Source organism: Lygodium microphyllum, chromosome 7 (assembly GCF_053477565.2).
Source record: "Lygodium microphyllum isolate KBCC chromosome 7, Lygodium_microphyllum_v1.1.10, whole genome shotgun sequence".
Taxonomy (NCBI): Eukaryota; Viridiplantae; Streptophyta; class Polypodiopsida; order Schizaeales; family Lygodiaceae; genus Lygodium; species Lygodium microphyllum.
This window is the reverse complement of record NC_141141.1, coordinates 151330569-151355861: the sequence shown is the minus strand read 5'-3', so window position 1 is coordinate 151355861 and position 25293 is coordinate 151330569. Positions and strand designations below refer to the sequence as shown.

Below are 25293 nucleotides of genomic sequence, written 5' to 3'. Positions count from 1 at the left end.
AAAATGCATTCCACACTTTAGGATCCAACTTATTGTGTTTATCCTTGGGCACATGGCAAAAGGCTTAACATCCAAAGACATGCAAATGAGCATATGAGGGAGGCTTTCCTGTCCATACCTCCTCTACAACCTGGAAGTTAATGCCACTATAAGGTGAGCTGTTAATGAGATGCATGGCAGTAGAGATTGCCTCAGCCCAAAAATATTGTGGTAAGCCTGCTTGGCTAAGCATACTTTGGATCCACTCCTGGATAGTCCTATTTGTATGCTCAATCATACCATTTTGGGGAGAGGTGTAACGGGCAGTCAACTAACGCTTAATACCCCTCTCGTCACAAAACTTCTCAAACACATGCAAGACGTACTCACCCCCATTATCGACTTAGGCATTTCAGCCTATGCCTAGACTGATTCTCTACTAAAGCAATCCAACTTTGAAAGATGGCCAAGACATCATATTTGTGCTTTATGGGATAAGCCCAAACCTTACATGAATTATTGTCAATAAATATGACAAAGTACTTCCACCCCCTAATGACTGACAGGGCATGGGTCCACATAGATCTGAATGCACAAGAGCCAAAGTCTCACCCATGCGTGGAATACCAGACTTTTTATGTGAATTCCTAGTCTGCATGCCATATAAACAATGATCACATGACTCAAAATGCAAGTAGTCAAAAGGCAGAAGATACTGCAAAGCACTAAGCATTTTCATTCTTTTAACTGACATATTCCCGAGACAAGCATGCCAGAGAGATACGTATGGGATAGAACCCACCAACAAAACATGGTCATCAATAGTATCAGATAGAACCAAGGGATAGAGGCTGCCAGACTTGGCACCTCTTGCAAGAATAAGCCTACCATGAGTTATCTTCCATACAGAATCACCAAAGCATATATGATAACCTGCATCATCAAGCTGCCCAACAAACATAAGGCTTTTAGTTAGTGCGAGTACATAACGTACATTATGCAAAATAAAAGTGCTACCTGAGGAAAATTGTAGAGTGACATCACCAATGCCAACAATAGCAAGAGATCAATCATCACCTAAGCGCACAGTACCAGATATACTACGATAGGTATGAAACCATTCATGGTAAGGGGTTACGTGAAAAGACGCACCTGAATCCAAGAGCCAACACTATGCATGAATAGACTGAGCCTCGGTCAGCTGAGAGGCATCACATGAAAAGGCTGCTAAGATGTAACCACCATCAAATTCCTCATGCTACATGACATTTACCACCTTAATCTTTACACTAGACTTTACAGATATAATGATGCAATCATTGGATTTCTCCTGCACTTTCCCTTTCCTCTTTTCTTTGAGCTTGTCATCGTGCATCTTATGGCACTGCTGTCATATGTGTCCTGCTTTCCCACAATAATGACATGTAAGGTCAAACTTACATCCACGGGACTTGCTACGTCCACGTGACTTAGACCAGGACTTCTAAGAGTCCTTCCCATGATGATCATTTTCTTTCTTACGACTTCTGCCCACCTCTAACGAATAAAGCATGTGAATTGCAAGAAGCATCATTGTTTTTCCTGTTAATTTCTTCAATCAAAAGATCACTCTGTGCATCTTGCAATTTTAGCCCTTCAAGTTTGTTGGTACAAATCGCAGTGCGAAATACATCCCAAGACTCAGGTAAAATGCCAAGCAAAAACAAAGGATGGAGATTATCCTGAAACTCAATACCCTGTTGAAGTAGATTCTTCATGATAGAATGAAACTGGTTAAAGTGAGCAAACAATGGGGTCCCCTCCTTCATGCGAAGATCCATCAATTGTTTAAGCCAATACATATGTGAAGAAGGACTTTGCTTTGCAAAAAGTTCCTGAATCTTTTCCCATAGATTCCATGCACTCTGATCTTCATCTTCAACAACATTATTATGGAACTCTTCAGAGAATGATAAAATGATAGTGGACTTGCATAGTGCATCTAAATCATCCCAATCATCATCATCCATGTTCTCGGGTTTAATATCTTTGTTTCTTAGTGGCTTAATCTGCAATTTATGTACCAAAACCTACCATATTTGAGATTTCCAATAGCCATAGTTAGCGCCATCCAACATGGCAATGTTAAACAAAGCCGTATCTTTGAGATGACTAGCCATAATGAGTCAAACAAAGGCAAACTATGCAGAAAATAGCCTACTGTAATTAGTAGCAGTAAACAGGCCAAAACCACTGTCAACCAAAACAAGCTGAAAATAAGAGAAACTGCTAGAATGACCAACTATCCACCAAATAGTACTAAAAGTACATCAAAAAGACATGATTAAACTCAGTAAATATATCATAGTCCACATAAAACATCTTGCTTTAATAAATGATAGTAGTGACGAGTAAATGAGAGCAAACAGTGAGCTAATAGAGATCCAATGAGAATAGTGACTGCCAAGTCCAATCCTACATCGAATGGGCATAACAGAGGCACTATGACAGCCAATGAACATGAGCCAAACACCCAAATGTTTCAAGAGAGTCCGGATACATCCTTTGAGTAATAAGCAAGATGTACACACCACTGTTAGCAAGACCTGACAAGAAGAGGTGTATCTAGGGAGGCAGCCAACAAGTCTGGGACTTGGATTACACATTGGAAATGTTGTCCGTTGTAGGGGTCGAAAGCACTGATGGAGTTGTAGGATTCCGTGCACCAAGGGAGGTGGCTTGGAATTGCTTCTGGAAGAGTTTTGCTAGTGATGTAGCTATCCTAGATTGCGGGGTTTTATCACCTTATCCACGACCAACTTCTCGTCTATGTACCACCCCTTTTTGGAATGAGGCTTATTATGACATGGAATTTCTTTATTTTCTTCCATAACAATTTTGATTTGATTTTTTTCTCTTTTTGGTATTTTTCCCTATTCTTGAGGGTTTCTCCACCTTTTCTCGAAGAATAGCTCAGCATGATTGGGACCAAAGTCATTTTCTCCCATGATCTTTTTTTATTTCTTTTTCTCTTTTGAAAGAGGAGAATGGCGGGAACACCATGTATCAAAACCATCCTCACTACCTCTATTAGATCTGATGGAAAGGGAGTAATGTTGGGGTGAAAGGTGGCTATGAGGGGTAGAAGAACGAGGCCACTTCATCATGATAAGCAAAAGGACTATCGGGAGCAATAGACAAAGCTTTACCAATCAACATGCAAGGAATGAAGGGACTATTGATAGTTATTGTTAAGATCCCTAGGGAGAGTAATACTTCTTGAGGCGATAGCCATTAATCAAGAAGGGATCATCAGAAGCATCAATCATTTGCACTTGGACAGAGCCATTAAGATTGATGACAAGTACCTTATAAGGGCCCATCCATCACTGTTGAAGCTTTTCTGAAAACTTGCTGAATCGGAAGTCATAAGCAAGGACTAAGTCACCTTCTTTAAACTCATGCTTGATGAAGATATCATGATAGGCCTTTCATCGATCTTGCCTGGCTTCCATACACTATAGGGCCATCTTACAAGTCTCATCTGGACATTCTAGATGCAAGAGATGGCGTTTCATGGACTTGTCATCTCCCAAGCATTCTTTGATAGTTGCGTGCAGAGAGGGTAGCTCTAACTCAACAAAGAAGATGGCTTTTGTATTGTACACTAGCTGGAAAAGGGCAATATCCTGTAGTAGGCTTATGGGAGATTCTATATGCCTAGAGGGCCTCTATGAGTCAATCATCCCAATCACGACGATGTGCAGCAATCGTCCTTATCAAAATCAAGTAGAGGATGTAATTAGTGACCTTGACTTTGGCCATTGACTCTAGGATAGTAGAGTGTAGACTTGCAATGGTGAATCTTGTAGAACTCTATTAATTCTTCCATAATCTTGTTGAGAAAGTGTGTACCTTTGTCACTTACGAGCTCTATGGGACTGCCAAAATAGGTGATTAATAGAAACAGAGCCACGTTGTTGCCATCATCCTGCTTTAGAGCTTTGGCTTCACACCACTTTGTCACATAGTTTGTACATACCAAGATGTATGTATTCTGCTTCCTTCTAGTTGGCGGATCAATGGGGCCAAGGAAATCAATTTTTCATTTCTCAAACGGCTTTAGGGGAAGGATGGGTTACGATGATATAGTGCTAGATTTAGTAGGCTTTCCCATTCGTTGACAAGCATCACAATGTTTGTAGTAGTCATAGGCATCCTTGTGGAGAGTCGGCCACCAATATCCTACAAGCAAGGCCTTTCTGGTTGTCGCTTCTCCTGGCAATGATAGGGAGCTGATTCCAACAAGAGCTTCTTCTTCACATGGCTAGAGACATCATGGGGATACTGTTGCATTGCCAAGAGGTTGGCTATATCTGCATACCATGGGATAATATTTTTAACAAGAAAAATGAAAGCATCAAGAAGGTTTGGATCATCCTGCTCTTCTTCGTTGCTCTGAGGATTTACGACATATTATCAGTCAAGATATGGGAATGACCAGGTTTGATAACCACTTCAAAGTCAAACTCTTGGAATAGAAGGATCCATCTCATTATTCTTCCCTTCGCATCTGCTTTGTTCATCAAGAAGAACAAGACGTCATGGTCCACATAGAATTTGAAAGGCACCGACAATAGATATTGTCAAAACTTCTCCAAGGGCAAACACCATTGTGAGGCACTCAAGTTCTGTCATTGTATAGTTTCTTTCTCTGTTAGTGACTTTTTTTCTTACATACTAGATAGGTTGATCTAACTTTAAGGATCCCTTTTTGCATAAGACTGCACATAGGCCTTCAATTGATGCATCAGTATATGCACATGGAACTCCTTCGTCCAATCAGGAGGCTGCAGGATGGGTGCTTCAATCACGCATTGCTTCAAAGTATTAAACTCTTTATGACAATCAATAGACCATGTAAACTCTGCATCTTTTCTCATGAGCTTATGCAAGGGAGCTTCCTTTGTTGCAAAGTTTGCAACGAACATTTAGTAATAGCCCACATGGCCAAGGAATCCCCTCAACTGTTTGAGGTTGGTTGGCATTGTTAGAGCTACAATCTTCTCAATCTTGGCAAATCTATTGTTTGCTATCCCTTTAGCATAGACAATTGTCGAGGTTGAGAGAGATCCCATACTCTTGACATCTATCAAAGCACTGCTCTAGGTGTCCCCAAGGCTCATGGATTAGACTATAGACACAAAAGTCATCTAGATACACCTCAATAAAATCATGCAGATGGTTTTGGAATGCGACCATCATCACTTGTTGGAAGATAGTAGGAGTGTTATAGAGCCCAAACTGTATCACTTTGTAAGCATAACTTTCCCATTCTGTTGTGAAGGCTGTTTTGGATTGATCTTCTTCTGCAATCTGGACTTGATTGTACCCATTAAATCTGTCCAAGAGGGAAGAAAGCTCATGGCCTACCACTATGTCCAACAATTGGTCTGTGAAAGAAATAGGAAAATGATCATTCTTAGTCTTGGAATTTAGCTTTCAGAAGTCCACACATATTCATAGCTTTCCATTCTTCTTGGGTACTACCACAATGGGAGAAACCCATTCAATGTTGGCCATCAGATAGATAAACTCTGCTTCAAGGGGCTTCAGCAATTCGGCTTTCACTAGGGTAGAGTAATTTGGATTCATACATCTCTCTCTTTGTCTCATGGTCTTAGCATCAAGCTCTAGATCAATGTGGTGTTGACACACTATGGGATCAATCCCTTTTAGATATTTATACAACCATGCAAGCATGTCCAAGTTGTCCTTTAGAAGGTCGTGCAAGACCGACAATTCTTCTTCTTGAAGACCGATACCCACCTTCAGGTGACATTCAGTACCATTAGCATCCACGAAGTTAATTGTTTTTCACCTTCCACTTCGTGAATGAAGGTCCCATGGAAGGACTGCTTCTGGGTATAGATCTAACTTCTTCAATTGAGTGGTCTCCTCTTTTGATCCTCCACTAGAACCGACTTCCTCTTTCAATGAGAATTGGATTAACTCCTTGAGGTGCCAAAAGGATATCAAGGTTGTTTCGGGTTTGGTCTGGAAATTAGTTACTTATTGGCTCAAGGACTCTCTTTCAAGGATGCATCCAAGAACGTCACATAATAGGAACCTTCAGAGTTCTGCTTAGGCTGCATGACTAGTGGTTGTTGGAAAGGTGCATCGTCATCATCCACTCTTGAGAATGGTGGATTAGGGTGACAAGAGCCAATGCTAAATAAAGGCTTATTTTACTTAATCCATTTGTTATGGATGTTTTACATATGATGTGACGACCCATTAGCCAGTCCAAAGGGTACCAAAGTCATTCTATCTAACAACATGGGATCTTCTGCTTCTGAGGCTTCTGAAACTTTTTTCTTATTTATGCCTTCTACAAGTATGATAGATTCTTTCAGCTTGCTTTCATAGTCTTTGTTCTAAAATGCCCTCTTCATCCTCTTCAAAATCTGTTTCTACCTCTGCGCGAGGGCTCTGTAAAAGAAGAACATATCCTTTGTCGTGTCCTCTGTATATGTCTCTACTCCTACTTCTATCTCTATCTCTATCTCTAACCCTACATCTGTTAATGCCTCTGCTACAGGCATGTAACATGGAGAACAATACATCCATGTTTCTATCTCATTGTCAGAGATGACTTCAAAAGTCATTTCAGGTTTAGGCTGCAGGAGGTATTCACCCATTAACAAGGACTTTTCTTCTTTCGAGAGTTGACTTATAGTGCCCACTGTCAGGGACTGTGCCTTTTTTTTCTTGGGAAAGATCTATTTGACATATTCTTTGTTTCTTGATGTACCATCTATTACTTTGATAGAAAATTTTGTTAAGACTTCAATGGAAGTGGATCCATTACCTTTTTGCGATCCATACAACTTCAAGACCACTTTGTTGGATCCTCTGCCTAGGATTAGGGTTCCTTTGAACCAATCTGTTTATGCCCTTGCTTCAAAAAGCCATGGTCTTCCTAGCAACAAAAGATATGAGGTCCCGTAGGAATTTGGTTTGACCACCAAATAGGTCAGTCAATAATCTCTTCCTACAAGGGTTGTCTTGACATATGGAAGAATACCCAAAGGTTTGATTCTGCTTTGGTCTGCTTTCAGTCTGATATGCCACTCCATAGGCTGTATACCTTGTAAGCCTAAATCCTTCATTATCACATGTATCATTATGTTCAATGATGAACCTCCATCAATCAATGTGTCTACTATAAAGTATCCTTCAATCCACACACCAATTTTTTAGGTACCAGGATCCAAGAAAGCATTAGCTACATCCACTTCTTCCACAAGATCTGGAGCTTTGTTGGACTTAGTTGTTGTCAAGGAAGTAATCCTTAGGCCTCTTCTTCTTGTCAGTATGCTTTTGAATTTATTTTGACAACTAGAAGACAACATCAACTGTCGGAATGTTAAGTTTGGTTTAAAGGTGTCTAGGTTTTTGACCAAGTCATATTCTTTAATAGGATCCATTGGCTTTTCCAATCGGGTAAGGAATGGGGCAACACCCACTTTTATCTTTCATTTCTCTTCCAAGAGCAAAAATATCTGCACTTCTACGACGAGAGGTACTTCTACCTCTTCCATCTCTTTGACCTCTCGTCATGTCTCTGTAACTGTCTCTGTGGCTCTCTGTCGCATTGCAATGCTCTGTACTACATTGTTCTGCTCTACATTGTTATGTTTCTCCTTGGGAAGATTGAACTTCATCGTTTTGGCATAGGAAACGTTCTCTTTTGGAACTATGGGTTCTCTCTTCTTCTTTGTATGTGTTATTGCGGCCACTTCCAATTCTGCCAAATCAAAAGCCGATTCTTGGGTCTTTTGTTGGGTCTTGAGAGTAGCTTTTACAGGAACTATGGGATAGGATAGTCTTTTGCATTGTGGCATTCTTCTTTGCATCGACTGCATAAGGGTTTGTAGTCTATAGACCTTTTAGGGTTTTTATAATTTAGTGAGATATGTTCCTTTTCTCCACATCTAGAACACTCCACCTCTGATCTCTAGCCACCACCAAACTGTCCTCCTTTGTATCTCTGAGAGAAAAACCTCCTTGGGTTGAAATTAGAGTCGAACTCTCTAGGCTTTGGTCCAATGTCTTGAGTTGTCATCTTAGAGTCCAACAAGTTGAATCTTGCTTCTTTGTCTTTCTTTCTTCTCTCTTGTATCTCCTCCACCAAAGAGCAAATATCCTTTGTATGGTTCTTCCTTAGACAATACGAACAGAAGGCTCCAGGGATGGTTAGTTTTCGAGTACATTCAATGGCTAAATGTCCTGCTTGATGACACTTTCCACACCATGTATTACATCGCATCACATCTCTTCCGCAAGAGTGGATATGTTGGCGGTATTTACCTTCAGCATCTACAGCTATTATGTAATCACATCCATCAACTCATTGATGCTTGCAACTGAATTGAATAAGTAGTCCTTCAGATTTTCACCTCTTGGAGTACTTGTAATATAGTACTGGGAAGCCTTTGTAATCATTGCATAGACTGGTTGGGTCGATCCAAAGGGTTCTCTGTTCTGGTTCTAATTTAGAGGTCCTATTGAGACTCGGGGTTGTTGGTTCCAGTTGGTAGGGTTCCACTGTTGTTGTTGAGTCTTCGTTGGGGGAATTGCTTGAGGCCATTGCTATTGTGGTTGAATCATCATTTGAGATACTGCCATCTGTGACGACTACTGTGGATTCAATACACCATACTGCATATTGTTTGCATTTAAGAGTAGAGGTAAAAAATTATCCCTAGGACGGCATTTGGTGGGTATACCATTTCTGGCATGGGAGTAGGTAGGACTCCTCTTCTTAAGGTCATCGATGGCCTTGCTTCAACTTCATCATATAGTATTGCACCTTCCACTGTAGCTTGCAAATTGATTGGTCTTCTCAATTCTACAAACTTAGGAACTTCTAGTTATAGGCATTTAAGAAAAACTCCCTTCTGAATGCCTTCATCCAAGTGATGGTTGATCTATCTTTTTAGTATGGATTCTATTCTAAAGACTTATGCTTCCACCCGTTCACCAAAGGACTGACTTAAATTCATGAACTCATCTGGCATCCGCTCTTCAAAACCTTTGCGCCTAAATTTAGCAAGGAATGCCAACTTCAAGTCGTCACATATGCCAAAAGTTCCTATTGCTTGTCTCTCATACCACTGAAACGTTGTGCATTTAAACGTTGTCGTCATGTTATGAGAACACAGTGTGAAAAAGTAATTTTATGCATCATCATCCGACTTCTTTATTGATCTAGAGAGTCAATGTGATCTGAGCCATTAGTACTAGTGTGAGTTGCATGGATTATCCGAAAATGCTAGATTTTTGGATAATTTTAGCCTATTTTTTATATTATTTATTGTAAAAATCCAAAAAAGTTAGAAAAAGCTTTTAGATTAGGATGGCATGCAAAAAGCAAGTGGCTTTTTCAGCTAGTTAGGGGATTTTGACAAGAAGGACAGATTGACGAAATCGGGCACGTCGTGATCGCTGTAAACAGGCTAAAGACTGCAGATTGAACTGAAAGAAGAAGAAGGAGTGGCCTAGGAGATCTCTAGGGTTTTACCCCCCTTTCGGAGCCAACGGAGCCATCAGATTTGGGTTTCGATCAACAAAGAAGGAGCTGTAATTTTCATGCACGTTTTGTTCTACGAAGAAGCTCCAGGAGATCTAATGCCTGGAGATTGCTTCTGAGTAGTGCGAACATTCCATGTTCTTTCAATACATATTGATTCAATTCATTGTGATTTTTTTTGTAGTGTTTACCACTTGGGTATTCTCTATCTTCTCTTCCATCTCCTATCTCTACTTCCTTCTATTTCTAATCCCCGGTGGATTCGACCTTTCGACAAAAACCCCTCTGACATTGGTAAACCCGACGTGAAAGGTCGTCACAGAAGAAGGAAAGATAAGATGGAAAAACCTTCAAATACAATCTCCAGTGATGTTTTGCAACAGTTGGTGAAAAATATGAATATGCTTATGCAGGTACAACAACAACAACAGGTGATACAAGCTTCAACTCAAACAGAAAGTGTTGTGATGAATGCTTTGCAAGCAGTTAAGTGTGAGGTGAAGTTATTCAATGGCAGGAATGTATCTACATATGTACATACCTATGCTCAGAAGATGGAATTCTTTGGAGTGGCTCAATCTTCATGGAGCCAGTATTTTGTACATGTTACTATTCATGAACTGAAAGCACGGATTACTGAATTATAATTGCAGGATGTAGACTAGGTGGCCTTCAAGAAGACACTCAAGGAAGAATTTTACATTGAGGACACCAGTTTGATTACACGCAAGACTTTTCAAGAGTGGGTTTTACAACCCAATGAGGGTTTTGGCTACGGAATTGTTAAGAGAATTTGAAATTCGATTTGAGCAGTTGAATCTTGCAAAACAGCAAGCTCTTGCAAGTCAAAAAATTGAATTGTTTCTACAGGCAGCTGATCCTGAGCTTCAAGAGAAGCTTGATGATTTGCTAGAGGATCAGACTACAGAGACAGGTTTGAAAACAGAGTGGAGACATGTCAAGGAAGCTATTACTGCACTTGTGAAGAAGCATAGAAGAAGAGAAAGATTGCATGTCTCTAGCTTGCCCACTGTTACGAGCAAGACAGTTGATGTATCCAGTAAGCCACCTACTTTTGTGGCTAACCCTATGGTTGTACCTGCTATTGTTCCCTCTGTTAGGGAAGATGTCTTAGATGAATTGGTCAAAGGCATGCGGGATCTTCAATTGAAGGTTGCAAAATTGGACGAAAAAGGACAAGAGGAAAGGGGACGGGGAGCAGGCCCCCTGGAAAAAGATGTATGTGGTGTGACATTTTGCAACACGAGAGAAAGGATTGTACTGCCTATCAGGAGGCCTTGGCACGACAGCTTATCTTTTGGAAAGATGGCAAGATCCATGCACAAGAAACGGGATTGCCTCTTGCTTTGAATTTTGGAAAGGGAGGTATGCAAAAGTTGTTGGAAGACTTGGCTGTTCGAAATGCTTATGCGCATTACATGCTTCTACTTTTGGTATACAATTGGATAGAATGCATGGCCAAGTGATGGTTGGTCCAAAGGCTGAAATATGGACACATGCTTTACATGCAGTTGAAAAGAGAAAGATCATTGATAGTGAAATGTCTCATGCAGGGCAAGACATTCATGGCATAACTGGTTGGGAATCACCGGTAGATGCATATTCAATGTATGCATATTTAGCAAAGGTACAAAACACGGATGTACTTGTGGAAGAAAAATGAAAAAGAGATGAAGATATTGCATGGACATCCAAAAGAATGACAAGAAGAAGTGTGGATCAGCCTAAAGCTGCAAATCAACCACCTCCTAAGCATGTTATGGAAGAGGTCAGTCAAGAGCAAAAACATGATAACAAACAAGAGGGCAAAAAGAAGGGCAAGCAGCCAGGATATAAGTTGCAATCTAACATTGAGACAGCCACAAATCTTAAGAAGGTTCTTGAAGAACGGATCTTAAACAATCGGGTGGAATTTACCTTGGGAGAGGTGCTTGGCATTTCCAAGCGAGAATTTCATGATGAGATCATTGACATAATTAAAAGGAAGTATCAGTTTCTTGGTGATATCACTAGTGCATTGCTGCAATTTGAAAAGGAAACTGGTTTGTTGGGTATTCGGGCTGAATATGAGCATGAAGTAAGTACTCGATTATCTATGCAGGATGCTACTAATCAGTGGGGACAGCATGTGGAAAAGAGAAGAAAGTGGCTGAAAATGCATTGTCTTGTAGCAATATGCATGGTGGAGTAAGGCAAATGCAACAATATGGAGAAGAGACTCTAGGATTTATTCTTCGAAGTCACTACACAAGAAATCATTGGGCTAGAGCTACCACTGAAATGGTAGTGAAAATAGGGGAATGTGAAACTCCTTGTGTTGCTTTAATTGACCATGGGTCTAAGATAAATGTCATTGAGTGGGGATTGTATGAAAATGGTGCATGGCCTGTGGACACTGATCATAGTTGGCATATGAGGGCTGCAAATAATTCTTCAGGGGAGCTCTATGTTGCATATCCTAATGTAAAAGTGACGATTGGTAATGTACAAGAAGAGCAACACTTCTTTGTGCAAGATAATTCCTCATATGCAGTGATTTTGGGACAGCCTTATATTACAGGGGTGTGTATGGAAACAAAGGTGCTTGATGATGGTTCTGCTTATGCAAGAGTCAGAAGCAAGGATGGGATAAAAGCAATCCAATTTCTTACTATTTGTGTTAATCATCCTAGAAATTGTGATACGCTTCAAGAGTCTCCTTTGGTTCCAAATGCAAGGGAATTCAAAGACTTGGATTTTCATTAAGCACTGCTATAATGCGAGGCTACAGTAGTGTTGTTCAGAGGGTGTACTCGCCTCTTGATGAAATGAAGCATGTATTTACTATTGGTAATTCTCAGTTTACAGCAAACAGTTCATGTTGGTTTAAGCCTATGGAAGCTATGTGTAGGGCTAAACGCATATCTATGAAACGGGCTACTAAGAAACTGAGAGCATTGGGATTGTTAGCTGAAAATGATGGCATTTCAGGCATCTTTTATGGGCTAAATATTACTAACACTATGGCTGAAATTTCAGCAACTATACATGCAGAAAATGAGGCTGAAAACAGAGAGTTGTCAGTATGTTCTTTGGATATGTATGATGTTATAGCATTGTTTGCTCAACAGGAAGGATTACAATGGGTTGAAGTACTTGTGGAGACAAAGTATAAGACAGTTCACAAAAAGGTGAAACCAATTGCTTTTCCACTTCCACCATAGAGTAAGGGTATGTATAAAAAAGTGTCAAGGTAGCCAAGCTTACAGGATCCTAAAGATATAGGTCATCAGTTTACATCTGAAAGATTATAGGAATTGAAAGTTGGAGCAGAATGGTTTCTTTTGCCTGCTGAGAGAGACTGTATGAAAAAGTATCAAGGCAGCAAAGCTTACAGGATCCTAAAGATATAGGTCATCAGTTTACATCTGAAACATTACAGGAATTGAAAGTTGGAGCAAAAGGGTTTCTTTTGCCTGCTGAGAGAGACTGTGTTATGTGGATGTTGGCTAGACATGGGGAGGCATTTGCATTTCAGCCAAGTGAAATAGGTTGTGTGGATCCAAATGTTATCTCTCCTATGGTCATATTTACTGTGCCACATATACCATGGAACTTGAGGCCTATTCCAGTACCTAAAGCTTACTTGCCAAAGTTGATGGATTTGCTAAATGAAAAGATTTGCATGAAGATCTTGGAGCCTTCTTCAACCCCGTACTCAAATCGTTGGTTTACTATGCCCAAAAATAATGGAGCTTTGAGATTTATTCAAGACATGCAACCGGTCAATAAAGTGACCATAAGAAATATGGATGCAGGTCCTGGGTTGATGAATTTGCAAAGGCTTTTGCACCGCAGAGCAATCTATTCTTTGGGTGATCTTTACTCGGGTTATGATCAGTTTCAGCTTGCAATTGAAAGTAGGGATATCACAACCATGAAGACTCCTTTGGGGTTAGTACGGATGTGTACTCTCCCACAAGGTACAACAAACTCAGTGGCACACATAACAAATGCTATGAATAGGGTACTCATGGATTTTATACTACAATTGACTATGCCCTTCTTGGATGATGTTCCAATCAAAGGGTGTGCAGTGGATGAAAAGAATGAAGAGATGGATTCTCATGGATGCAGACAGTTTGTTGCAGACCATATTGTGGATTGTGAGAGAATTTTGACACGTCTAGAAGAGGTGCATTTAACTCTTTCTGGACTAAAGTCTGTCTTTGGAGTTGAAGAGGTTTTGATTGTTGGGCATATGTGTGGGCCTTATGGGCAAAGGCCATCACCAGCAAAAATAGATGGAATTGATAGAATGCGAGATGTATGCACGAATGTATCAAAGGTGCGTAGATTCTTGGGTGCATGTGTGTTCTATTTGATATGGATTCCTCACTTTGCACATGTAGTCGATGCTCTTTATCAGCTTCTAAGGAAAGGTCATAAATTTCATTGGGAAAGGAAGCATCATAAAGCAATGAAGAAATTGAAGCAACTCTTAAAATCTGCTCCTACATTGAGAAAGGCTGACTATTCACATGGAAAGCCTATCATTATTACTGTTGATACAAGCCCAATCGGCATTGGATGGGCAATTGGGCAAGATGATGAGGAAGGACAAAGATATGCAATTCGCTTTGGTGCTAAAGTATTGATTGAACGACAAAGAAGATATCCACATGTTAAAAGAGAATTATGGGAAATTGTGACAGCCCTTAAATGTGATAAGGAGTATTTTATGGATGCTCATGTAGTCATTGAGACCGATTGTTTACCGGTATTGGGTATGATTACTAGTTGTGCTACTCCGGACATTGCTATGCTCCGGCGGATTGCATACATCAAATCTTTGAACCCTGAATTTCAACATATTGTAGGAAGAGATAACCCAGTGGCAGACATGTTATCTCGAGCACGTTATGAGAATGAAGATGGGATGATGGATGAGGAGGAAGAGGAAGAAAATGACTTTCTTATGGTTGAAAATGATGTTGCAAGAGTGAATTTAGAAATGCAAGGTATTGTTACAGCATTAACAGAAGCTTGGACAACAAAGAGAATACACTTTAGATATTTTATATCTTGTGCAAAAGTGTTTCTGGAAGACAAATATGCAGGAGAGTGGCTGAGAATTTGTCAATATCTCAGTACATTAACAAAGAGAGATGAATAGTCAGATGAGGAGTTTAAGAAGATCAAGAGGAAAGTCTATGGATTTTTCTTACAAGATGAATACTTATGGAAACATGCTAAAAAGAAACAGGGTATACCATTGCGATTTTTGGGTGATAGAGCCTCACAAGTAACTGTTATGCAAGAATTTCATGAAAGCTTATGGACTGGTCATAAAGGTGTTTGGGGTACTTTTACAAAGATCAAAGAAAGATATTGGTGGCAGGGTATGTATAAGGATGTTGCTCACTTTGTGGAAACATATACGACATGTCAAATGTATTTATCTATGAGACATCGGGATAGATTGCAACCCACATATCCATTGTCTCTTCATTTTAAGTGGGTGGTGGATTTGATCACAATGCCTACAGGTCTTTGGAAAATGAGGTATCTTGTGCTTGCTTGTAAAGACTTGACTAATCAAGTGGAAGGGAGAGCTCTACGTACTAAGACGACAAATGCCGTATGTACTTTTCTCTTAGAATATATCTTTTGTTGATATGGCTGTGTGGAAAAAATTACAGCAGATAGGGGTGAGCTAGATGTAGATGAGGCTCATGATTTCTTTGCATGGTTGGGGATAAAGCTTGCTTTAACATCAGCCTATAACCCTAAAGGAAATGGCAAAAGTGAAAGAGGTCATCCACCTATTGTAAAGGCATTGGCAAAAGCATGTGGAGAGAAGGTAAAAGAGTGGCCACGATTACTCCCTTATGCTTTGTGGGCTAATAGAACAACTCATAGTGCTGTTACAGGATATATACCTACAGAATGGATGTATGGTCAAAAACCTATCATGCCGATAGAAGAGATGACAGTCACATGGAGTGTGTTACCTTGGGAGAAGGAGTTGAATCGAGAGGAGTTGTTGGCCTTATGCATTAGACAGTTGGAAAGAAAGTTAGAAGACATAAAGGCAGCAACTGCAAAGTTAAGGGCAGCAAGGATACAGAACAAGAAACGGTTTGACAAAAGACATAGACTGAGACCAAGAACCATACAAGATGGGAATTGGGTATTGGTATATGATAACAGTTTAGATAACCAGCATAGTGCCATGCGTAAAGTTTTCAAAAGATGGTTTGGACCCTATGTTACTACAGGTGTTTGATAATGCCACTTATGCATTAAATGAGCTGGATGGGATAGCCATCAAACTTCCAGTAGCAGGGAAAAGAATCAAGTTATTTAAAAGGCGGGGATCTACTACCTATGAGTTGCCAGAATTGGAAGAAAATAGTGGTCCTGATACAAGGGCTAGCCAGGAAGATATGGAAGATGAAGAAGTAGAGAATATGTTTGCAGAGGATGAGGACTCAGAATCCGGTGATAACTAGGATTTTGGCACATATCGGAGGATGTGCAAGTTCAGAGGGGGTAGATGTCGTGATGTTATGAGAACACTGTGAAAAAGTATGGAATGCATCATCATCCGACTTCTTTATTAATCTAGAGAGTCAATGTGATCTGAGCCATTAGTACTAGTGTGAGTTGCATGGATTATCCAAAAATACTAGATTTTTGGATCATTTTAGCCTATTTTTTATATTATTTATTGTAAAAATCCGAAAAAGTTAGTAAAAGCTTCTAGATTAGGATGACATGCAAAAAGCAAGTGGCTTTTTTAGCCAGTTAGGAGATCTTGACAAGGACAGATTGACGAAATCGCGCACGTCCCAATCGCTATAAACAGGCTGAAAACTGCAGATTGAACTAAAAGAAGGAGTGATCTGGGAGATCCATGATCAGGTGTCCTGCAGTTTTACCCCCCTTTCAAAGCCAACGGAGCCATCAGATTTGGGTTCGGAGTAGCAGAGAAGGAGCTGTAATTTTTATGCACGTTTTGTTCTACGAAGAAGCTCCAGGAGATCTAATGCCTGGAGATTGCTTTTGAGTAGTGCGAAGATTCCAAGTTCTTTCAATACATATTGACTCAATTCATTGTTTTTTTTTTTTTGCGTTTACCACTTAGGTATTCTCTATCTTCTCTTCCATCTCCTATCTCTACTTCTGATCCCTGGTGGATTTAACCTTTCAACAAAAACCCCTCCGACAACGTGGCAGAGAATATTGCCAACCAATGCTCGGAGGTTCAGGCATTGTCGACTACACACGCTACCATGAACTATGCTATATGAAGATCCAGGTCTTCATTATACTCTCCCTTAAAGATGAGCAATGGGACTACATTCACAGGCCTGTCATCAATATTTCCAAGACGAATATGACTAGAAAGGAAACCTTGAGTCGCGATGGGGATTTCTATAAAGAGTATCACTAGGGCATTGTCATGCCGCTATGCGCACATAATGTTTTTTTTTTAACTCTAGAGTGCATTGTCATTTGGCTTTCTTATTGATCAAGAGAGCCAACTCCATAGTAGTCATTAATGTTTATACCCGTAGTGTGGATGGTCCAAAAATACTATATTTTTAGACAAGTTTAGTCAATTTTTGATATTTTGAATATTATCTCTTGTAAAAATTCAAAAACTATAAACAACTTCTAGAATAAGATAATATGTAAAAGAAAGCATATAGCTTTCAACCATTTTGGGAAAATTTTATGGTTTTTTTTTAAATTGATGAAATTATGTGACACGTGATCGCAATTTTCAGACAGTGAATAACACTCAAAAGTGAAAGATGAAGTGATCTAGCAAAATTCTAGTCAAGTGTACTGATATTTTACCCTCCTTTTGGAGCCAATGAAAGCATCAAATTGGCAATCTGAGCAACATAGATAAATGTATTATTTTATGCGTGTTTTTATCTACAATAGATTTATCTTCTCATAATGCAAAAATAAATTAATAAGCTTCACCTCTGTGAGTATTCTTATACATGTTTTTGTCTACAAGAGATTTATCTTCTCATAATGCAAAAATAAATTGATAAGCTTCACCTCTCTGAGTATTCTTTTACATTTTCTATTTCTTTCTATGAGTATTCTTCTACATCTTCTATTTTTTTTTAACCCCTTATTTTCCGCCTACTCCTCTCCCTAAATCTCCCTTCACCCTGTTATCTCTCACCCCGTAGTAGACTTTTGACCCCCCAAACACTCCGACAACGTCAAAGGAGACTTCTCCTGCTAGCTCATTCTCGACTTTGATTTTTGTCTTCTCTCTTCTCACGTACCTTTGGACTCATTCTAGTGCTTGCCTCTTGATTGCGTCATTCATCAAGGAGTTAGCTCGATCCAATTTGTCTGTACTCAACAAAATAGAACCAAAGAGCTTCAGTCTCTAAAGGACTCTTTTACCAACATTTCTTCTATTTTTTTCTTTTTAATATCTGTGATTTCAACTTTTAGACCACTACATAAGAAAAAATATTCAATCCAAAAGGTATCAAAACTATTCTCCTGAGGATCGTTGTTATATCATCATCATAGTAATGCCAATTTTTGATGGTTTCAACAATGTATAATGTGAAAAACATTGTCTACTAGCTTCTAGTCAATTGCTAATTGAGCAAAAAAAAGGTTGTGAATATACCAAGCGTTCCACCACGTATCGTGTTGTTGAACATCTATAAACAAATTCCAACTCTTTTTCTTATTCTCGTAAACTTCCATTAATCACAACTCCTAAAGCTTCTTCACAATTTTTTACTTGATTCTGAAAACTCTTCAATGAATGATAAATCTTCCATGGACGATTATTCTCTCTGTTTTTACACTTAAGTTTGCTCTTAGACAATTTGCCACCAATATGTATAAGTCTAACTTTAATAGGGAGAGAAAATAAATCCATCACATAAGACTAATAAATCATGATGGTAATACATTTCTCTGCCATTGTGGGATAAACTTGTAAAAAGTGACTTTAACAAGAGGATTTCTAATTCTTTAATGCAAGCATCCATTAAATTCTTCTTTCTGAACAATGCTATTTCTTTCATTTTCGGCCCCTTTTGATGCTTGTTTGATGGCAATCTTTCCCGGACTACGCACCAAGAATATGGAGCCCCAAAAGACACCAAGAAAACAGACAATCTACTACAAGAAAATCTATCTCGTATCATCAAGCATGTTTTTCATATTTGATATGACCACAACAAGAAAAAAAACACCAAGAGCAAAAAATCTTCACTTCATTAAAATAATCCTCCCACAACTTTAACTTAAACAAAATTAATTATACTCTTCATATAAATTCATCAAGAGACCACAAACATAAAAAAATACACCACTTTAAAGGAAAATCATCACAATATTCTTCAAAGATTTCATAGCTCTCTCACAATCTCACTCATAAATACATTGTTTTACATAGATTTGGTTCTTTCTTACTCACACACACACACACACACTCTCTCTCTCTCTCTCTCTCTCTCTCTCTCTTATACATGCTCCCTCTCAATAGTACAATGGGGGTAATAAAAAATAATCATTTATAACCCCTCTTTGGTTGTAGATACCCCTCCTAAGAGATGTTTGATATGAAAGGTCTTGCACAATGTGTAAATTCATAATTGGTCCACGTATCAACCAAGCACCAAATAAACAAATTATTTCATGGTGCATAGCTTTCTCGTCTGCACCAAAACACAATATAGATCGTGTTTCTTCCCAAGGTTCTTACTAGGTGATGACCATGGGTACATATGTGGAAACTCTCAAGTTGATAACATGGTCAAAGTTATATTAAAATTTATAAGAAAAAGTATCACGATAAGCTGGTATTTTAAGCTTAAGCAAGCCTTTTATGCATCACTTTAAAGACATGTCTAAGTTTTGAGTCTTCACACGATACTGAAGCATCCTTCTTTAACTTAAATATCATCTCATCAGACCTTCACCTAAAAAACGATGGTGCAGCCAGACAAACTTCAAGGCGGATGCCTGCAGGCTGCAGTACCTATATCAATTTGAAGGTCTCTTCATCAATGGAACCTGTCTCCGAGCAGCACCACCTTGGTATTAAGCAAGCTATTGAGATTTGCTTTGAAAAGCTGTTTTCCTTATTTCAACAGACTGGCCTTGCTTTACAGCACTCCTAAAACAGATGGTAAACCGACTCACTTTTATGTTGCATAGTAGGCACTGGGCACATAGGTAAAACTGGTGCCTTCCCAGAGAACTCGTAGGAAGTTTGCAAGTTAATACTCTCTAAAGCATGAAATAAGACGAACTGACTAGGTGATTTCCAAAGACTCTTCAGCCGCATTTTCCATGTCTTGAGCAGAGTGAGCCTTGGGGGTGAATTTTCTCTTCCAAGTTTCAGATGTAGAATGCACAATTGTCAAGGAAGAACCACGTAGTTTATGCATGCAGATCTTACTACAAAGTTCAACAACGTTACAGTCCACTAAGTTGTAGGAAATCAAAGAAAACATATCGAAGTACGCTAATCAGAAATTTTGCTTCTCTTTGGGAATTATTTGTAGCCATCACAACCTAGCATTCAATCTAGGCAATGGTTGCACGAGATTTCTAGTAGGAACATACCCATATAAATCGTTCTACTTACGAGAGAATTGCACGCAGATAACGGAGCTCAGCAAAAGAGATCGCTACAAAGAAGGTTTTAGTAATTCTCGATCTGTAATTTACAAAAAGGAGATTAGCTGCTGCTACAGCGATTTACATACACTGTTCGCCTCTTTTTTCTAGTGCATCTTCTTCATCAGCTTTAAGTTTCTCCATATTTTTCTGCCCCAGTTATCAGTCAACTCTAGATACTTAACTAAACAGTAGGCCATCTCACTTAGGGAGCTCTTCTTAAAAATTACCTCAGCTAAAACGGCATTCATCGTTTGGTCAATATACATATTGTATTACCCACATCGAGCAGTACACCTCTGTGTGACTTTGAGCTGTAAGATTCAATGGCAAAAGCAGCTGCTATAACGGGAGGGACAAGTTGATGAGTGTGCGAAAGAGACACGCGTGTTCTTCAGTCACAGCCTTCAATATTGATCTCAACGGTCAATCCTTCGCCATCAGGCCGCTCGACCACCTTTTCGTCTTCATCCTCAACTCCACGGTCCCCACCACTTGAGAGCTGCTTGCTCGCCTCTCCGCTCCTCTTGCGAAGGGCTTTGGCCCTACACACATGGATTATAGAAGCACACGGACCTCAATCCAAAAAAACACGAATTCCACTTTCAACCCTTGCTAAATGTTCTTTAAGCTTTTCCTTACAAGTATCCATTCAAGCACATCCTGATTTCATTCAAAGACGATGAATTCTATCATAGATTTCAATTTATTAACACGGATCCATCATCCAAGCACGGTCCTGGTAAAGGTTCGGATTATTAAAACGTGGATTTCAGTTCAAAACAAGATGAATCCGATGTGATACTCTTTGGCCTGTTCATTGCATATATGTCATTCAAGCACAACCCTGGTGCAGGAGTGGAGGTGCCCACCTGCATGCAATGAGATACGAATCGAGCACTGCCTCGTCCGCTTCAGAGTACATTGCCCAGCGGTCGAGACTTTGAGAGGGCACCATGTTGCTGATGTCTGCAGCAGGGGCACAATGCGAATATTAATCTAGGAAGCTTTCTTTTCGAGCCAACAAAGAATCATTACTGCTGATTAACTGCTAAAGCCTGGAGCGATTCAAACCTTGCAAAACCACAACTGTCCTGTCCAAGGCACCCTTGAGCTTGAAAAGGACTCGTCCATCCTCTGCACTTGTTATGGCATCGGTTCTTACAGCATCAGACCTGTTTTTAGCTGTTGAAACGAGGAAGTCAGCGTACAGTGAGCCCCATTCAAAGCAATACAAAGTTAGACAGATGCACTGTAATAGCACCCTCCTTTCAATGCAAACACCTGCGTCTGATGATAGACATGTACAACACTGAAAATTTTTCAAGCATATCTAAATTGGGCACGTACGCATTTTAGAGGCTACATTCTTTACCAATGTAGCCGCAGCTGCAGCTCTTTGTGTTTCTGCTTGGACTTGAGCAAGCAAAGCATCCTTCTGCTCAGTCGAGATAGGGCCATTTATATTTTCCGCCGCCAATAAGCGAGCCACTTCCGCATCACGAATCCTGTTCCTGGCATCTCTCTCCTACATCCATTCTTATATACATTAGTGACATAATTCCACGTCTCTGACAGTTCATACCCAATCTATCCTATCATACTATGTGAAAACTCCCTAGGTGCATTCTAAGGCCCTAAATCTCAAGCTACACGAAGACCGCCAGCATAGGTAATCTAAGCTTTGGGATCTCCCACCTCTTTCTTGGCTGCCAGGACTTCCTCACGGTTCTCCTTAAGAACTTCACAAAATTCCCGATTTGCAGAGTCTATGAATTCTCTTAGACACCTGGATACAGGCACCAAAAAACATACAGATGCTTAATCTCGGACATGCAGAACATCCAAAAATTACTGCAGCAGAGACACAGGCCAATATCTCTGAAATTTTTATAGCAGCACAAGTACAGCATACTCAGTCTCAAGGCAGTCGTCACACAGGATGACCAGCAGCTGCAATTTATGATGCATCTCCAACTTCTCATACCCCTCAGCGCCTTCTGCAATGGCCTCCTTAATAGTCTTTAGGTCTTCTTCAGTCACTGTTCGGACAGCAGGAGAAATGGAATCGCTATTGTCCCTCCCCCAGTGCATGAACACACAAGACTTTTCCGTGAGATGTCTTTTAAGTACTTGCAGCCATGAGCTCTTGCCACTTGAGAAGTGGGAGACGTTTACCCTACAAGCACAATTATAAGGATGATTTAGAGCTTTGAATGCTTGAGAGATTGGTAGAGATATGGCAGTTCATGCGATAACAGCTAGAATTGAACCTACGGCTCAGGCAAGCCATCCTCTAGCATATTCAGCAGCTTGACATGAAGCTGAATGAGGGGCGAGTTTGGCCCACGACGGGCTACACGACCTTTGCTGAACTCTCGCATCAACGCCTCAACATCTCCATTCTTCAACGCAAGCGCCTGCTTAATTAAGAATAAGAAAACGAGGAAATGATGCATTGATGCTTTTGATCTTAACCATGATTGCTTACAATGGCAGAGCATGATAATGTTGACAGCATTTAATGATGCTTTGATGCTTTGATCATAACCATGATTGCTTAGAATGGCAGAACACGAGAATATTTACAACATTCAATGATGCTTTGATCTTAACCATGATTGCTTGCAATGCCAGAACATGAAAACCATAACAGCACTTGCTTACGTACACGACCAAAGGCTGAGCAGAACTCCACCAGCTGTAGTGCGGGGCCGACAGCATGAGGAGGAAGCTCCAGACCAGCCACTGTCAGCAAAGATTCTCCTGGCGGAAGGACAATCTCATCCTCCTCCTGCACCTCTTGTTTGACCAGTTTTTTCGTAACCTTCTTGTGCCCCTTGTTCTCTGCTTGGCTTCCCTCCAGCTCAGCTGGCTTTGAACCCTCCTCAGTGACAGTACCTTGCTTCCCTCCGTCTTTCTTCTTCTTCCTCTCTTTCTTCTGCTTCTGAAGCAGATGACTGCCAATAGCTCCATCCTCAACACTTCCATTTGATTTGCCATCGACCAATCCTGGAACTCCATCACCAAAGACAGTCTCAGGTTTCTTCTTCCTCGCCTTTTTTGGCATGCTTCCATCTCCATCGACTTGATCCTCGGTGGGTTCTTTCTTAACCTCTCCTTTATTATTGCCCTTGGACGTGCTTTTCTGCTTAGCAGATTTCAGCAGTGCGGCAAAGGCATCAACTGGACCCCCAAGATGGCCATTTTCAGAGACGATGATTTTCCTCTTTTTAGCACTAGGCTTCTGAGGCTTGGAAGAATTATAGCTGGTCTTATCAGCGGCAGTACAACCACGCTCATGCGCAGCATCCAAGGGTCCAGTATCTGCACATTCCTTTTTAACTCCTGTGTGGCCATTCTGGGTGAGAGTTGCGCCATCTGCGCTCTTAGCAGTGGCCTTTAAGGAGGCTTTCTTCACGCCCTTGGAGTTTTCCTGATTACTTCCATTTTCAGTCTTGGTCCTTTCAGGCTTTGAGGCAACTATTCCTTTCTGACCTTTGCTCAGCTGTTTGTTAGTGAGGCTTGCAAGAGCAGAGGACGCTTGAGGGCTCTTGATATTGGGAGATTCCTTGCGGACATCTTCCTGTGCATTATCAGGAACGTAGACATCAATAAACCGAAAGAGAGCACACCTAACCTTGAGAAAAAGAGCATGTGATTCATGCGAGGGGCAATATCTACCGCTTTGATGGCTGGCTGCTTCTTGAGAAGCTCCGCCACCGAGCTGAAGCCAGTGGCCTTTGCTGTTGGCGACAGGATGCCGGTGGGGGATCGACCTTGCTTTTTCCTAAACGTTGAGCAGATCGATTAGGCCCTCGAAGGCATGTAGGTGATCGCTTATACACGAATGAAACAACAAAGAGCATACATGCAAATGCTGCAGTTGCAAACTCCACGGCATTTGGGACAAGTCCACGCTTCGAATTGAGCCACTTCGGCGGCTAGCTCACCATACCTGATGTCAGATCGCAAGTTTCTTCCTCCTTCAAAAACTATGGCGGTAATGAGAATGAAAGACGAGAGAGAGGAAGGATTATGAAAACTTACCTATTCAAAAGACACTTGGCACAGTAATTTTGAGTGCAAGGCTTTGCCCTTGCTGTGCTCTTGCAGGCTGCCATGTAATCAATTGTTTTTTGACGACACTGCGACAAATCGGTGAACCAGGATCATTCAACAGATAAGATAGATAGTGAGAGCAGCACAGGCGAGAGAACACAATTGGAATGGATATGTAACCAAAACCTGGTGGCAGGTCTTGCCATTCTCAGAGTCGTAGATGCGACCGCCGATAACGCGAACCCCGGGGTCCTTGCGACGCTTTGCAGCGGCAGCTCCTCCTCCATCACCATTGCTCACCGTCTCTAGTGCCGCATCGCTCCCTTTAATGGTACTCTCAGATTTCCTCTTTACGGTGCTGCTGGGATGAGGCTCGACGACAGGCCTCTCCTCGCTCTCCTCGAGAGCTTCAGGAGTCATCCTAATCTTCCTCCGTTGGGCATGATCTTGCGGGACGATTGTCGTTGCTGCTGCTTCCAGCTCTTGCAAGGCTGCAAACGCCTTGGCAACCCTCCGAGAAGGCATATTTCTCCTTCTCCGGCTTCGTCTTCTCCTTCGTCTTCTTCCGCGTGAAGCTTAGAGAGAGGTGGGGGCGGCGGCTCCTGTCAGTCTCTCGCACACGAGGCGAGCTCCATCGGCACCGAAGCCTGCTCCCCCTCCTTTCAAACGAAAACTTTCCCCTAATATTCCCGCTACTTCGCCCAGTCACCCGCCAAAAAGCTGCCATCGTATTACGTCTGGATCTAGTTCAACCCAAAGGTAATGTTATGTGCTAATTAATCCGTATACTGTTTGTTTATCAATCAATCAAACGTCTACCACCATACGTTGACAAAGGTAAACCGTATCGCCACTATATCACCATCTTCTACCTCACCGTTCAACATCTCGAGTGCAGTTTTAAGTTTTTTAAAGAAAGTGCGTGTAATATCTATATCTATATATCATTTTGGTTTATCTATCTATGTCTATATTTATATATCATCATTTTG

At 40.7% G+C, this 25293-nt stretch overlaps 1 protein-coding gene across 1 annotated transcript; it reads right to left on the bottom strand.

Annotated features, from left to right (window-relative positions):
* Nucleotides 1-20228: 20228 nt before the first annotated feature.
* Nucleotides 20229-24983, bottom strand: LOC148034084 (uncharacterized). The gene is made up of 12 exons (XM_087682075.1): nucleotides 24488-24983; nucleotides 24290-24387; nucleotides 24111-24197; nucleotides 23924-24029; nucleotides 22911-23825; nucleotides 22517-22659; nucleotides 22155-22418; nucleotides 21938-22028; nucleotides 21590-21767; nucleotides 21314-21424; nucleotides 21112-21208; nucleotides 20229-20784 (listed from the first exon to the last, which is right to left on the bottom strand). The coding sequence occupies exons 1-12, from the start codon at nucleotides 24824-24826 to the stop codon at nucleotides 20634-20636; spliced, it is 2580 nt and encodes an 859-aa protein (XP_087538201.1). The 5' UTR covers nucleotides 24827-24983; the 3' UTR covers nucleotides 20229-20633.
* Nucleotides 24984-25293: the final 310 nt, after the last annotated feature.